The sequence below is a fragment of the Phalaenopsis equestris genome, unplaced genomic scaffold, assembly GCF_001263595.1.
Source record: "Phalaenopsis equestris unplaced genomic scaffold, ASM126359v1 Scaffold001078, whole genome shotgun sequence".
NCBI classification, from domain to species: Eukaryota; Viridiplantae; Streptophyta; class Magnoliopsida; order Asparagales; family Orchidaceae; genus Phalaenopsis; species Phalaenopsis equestris.
In genome coordinates, this window is record NW_018165517.1 from 3,991 (window position 1) to 6,354 (window position 2,364).

The 2,364-nt window shown below is 35.3% G+C and overlaps 1 protein-coding gene across 1 annotated transcript; it reads right to left on the reverse strand.

Annotated features, from left to right (window-relative positions):
• Positions 1-416: 416 nt before the first annotated feature.
• LOC110032997 lies at positions 417-811 on the reverse strand. Its single transcript, XM_020736816.1, has one exon. The coding sequence runs from the start codon at positions 795-797 to the stop codon at positions 417-419; it is 381 nt and encodes a 126-aa protein (XP_020592475.1). The 5' UTR covers positions 798-811.
• Positions 812-2,364: the final 1,553 nt, after the last annotated feature.

A 2,364-nucleotide genomic window follows, 5' to 3' on the forward strand; every position in this document is an offset into this window, starting at 1 on the left:
GGCTTGATATACATGTTTTGTGTCGAACATGTATGTTGTTTATAGTGCACTTATAGTACATTACATGACACTATTATATCACTATTAAAAGATATAAGTATATAATGTACCTTTGTTATATTTGCTACGAAAATTAACTGAAAACTGTATAACAGCTTCAAATTATTTTTGGCTTGCTTTGTCAAATCCATCAACATGTTTGCAACATCAAGCCACTTGATTGAATTAGTATTTTGGTAATATAAATTTTCATGAATGAAAAGATAACTATTGAGTAAGAGAAGACTCAAACAAACTTAAAATTGAAATCAATTTCCACATACAATTTTGCAAATTGTGGCAACTTCACAATTAAGCAATATTATATAATAATAAAAAGAAAATTACATTATTAGACAATTGTCAATAATTTAGAGCTATCGAATGGCAATAACAGAATTATAGAGATGTATCATCAATTTCTTCTCAAAGTCTCCACCTCTCAACCCCGCCTGCCTAGCCTTCGGAATCCGGCGATCCCACACCGCCCCGCCAGCACCACCGCCTCCGGCCAGCATCAGCATGACGTTCATGTAAGCATCCCTCAACTTCGCCATCATTTTCCGGGAAGATTTCGGAAAACATAGCCTCTTCAGTCTCAGCGCCGGTCGCGTGATCATAGCCTTCAATGATTGCCGACACCTATTGCCGCCGCCGCCGAGCCTCACAACGGCTACCTTTCGAGTGGCCGGCAAGTCCTCTAATCTCCTGTATGCTCGCTGGCGCCAGTAGAACTTCAAGCTTTTGATGGCCTCCATTTGAGTAGCTCTCTTTTCTTCCTTTATTAGCTTGATAAGAATCAACGATGGCTTCTGTATTTAAAGCTGTTCGTGCTTTTTTTTTTTTAATTAAAGCGGTCAAAATTGACATGTGGACTTTGTCTTCTTACTAATTCAACGTGAATGTGGGTCCAGTCGTATGTTTTTTGTTGACCGCTAGCTATTAAGCACTTGCTTTATAAATTAATATTGTTTAATTTGTTAGCCGCGCAGAAAGGGCTCAATTATTGTGCAAGTTGATGATTTCACAAATTGGGACTCTATTCATAGATGCACATTAAAATTAACGCTATAAATTTGATAATATATATATCTATATTGTATGCATCAACACTATCAGCATAAATCTCAAAACAATCGAGGAGTAGATAATCAATGCATCATATCGTCCAACAAGCAAACACATGATCAGAATCGAATGACACTATTGCGAGAGATTTATTCGATAGACCACGCCTGCAATCCCAACTAACCAAGAAGCATGCAAGAGCAATTGATCTCAAGCTAGTTGGCCGACCCGCTTTTACTATAATCGACCAACATTTATTTTGCGGTCGTCACTCAACCAGTCGTCCCACCTAACCTAATTTAAACAGGTCGACCAACCAATTACCGCCATATTAGAATTTAAATTGTAATACATTTATGTTGTAAAATCTATACAACTAATTATAGTGTCAATTGTATTTGGAGAACAGTTTCCATAATTGTTCTATACTTTTTATAATCGTACAAATACACTCCTATAAATATGAGGCAAAAAAAAGAATGAATGAACTTCTCTCCCTCGGCTCACTCGACGGTGAACTCTTGACTTATTCTACTCTCTCTTTCTCTTTCTCTTTCTTTCTTCATCCGGTTCTAACTCTTGTTGCGTGAAACATATATATATATATATATATATATATATATAAAGACACAAATATACAGATTATTAATACCAAAGACAAAAAACTACTCCAGAGAGAGTAGAAGCCGCATCAGAGCTGATAAAACCATATGATCATTATCATTATTGACTAACATTTCCAGCTTTGTTTTAGAGCACCTGATTGGTATTTAACTCGGTAACATCCTTGCCAAGTTTTCTTTCATTTTTACCAGGAAAGTAAAAAAGCTTCAAAAGAAATACTCACAGCTTGATTCTTAGGAGTTAATTTACAAGACAATTATATATCAGTAAAAGAGGTTACCATACGATTCCTTTCTATTAAAATATCAAACACCTAAAATTTAATGAGATATTTTTGATGTGAAATTAAGAATTATTGTTATTACAAAATTATTTTGTACGGTACCACAGGGTCGTTGTCCCTGCACTCCCAACCCACTTAACGAAACTCTCCCAATTGGACAAATACTTCCGCTTCGCTCCGCTCCAGCATCTGTCTCTTATCTGGTATATGAGTCATACCGAACAAAACTAATTTAGCAATTCAAATATTTACGCATTATTCACTATATAGTGTGGTTGCAAATTCATTTACTGGTTGCATAAATTTATATACTAAACATGTTTTTTTTTTGCCAAGTTGTAATAATTTTA

Excerpts from the sequence above, each read along its gene's own strand:
- LOC110032997 (XM_020736816.1), bottom strand. The coding sequence starts at position 797 with ATGGAGGCCATCAAAAGCTTGAAGTTCTACTGGCGCCAGCGAGCATAC.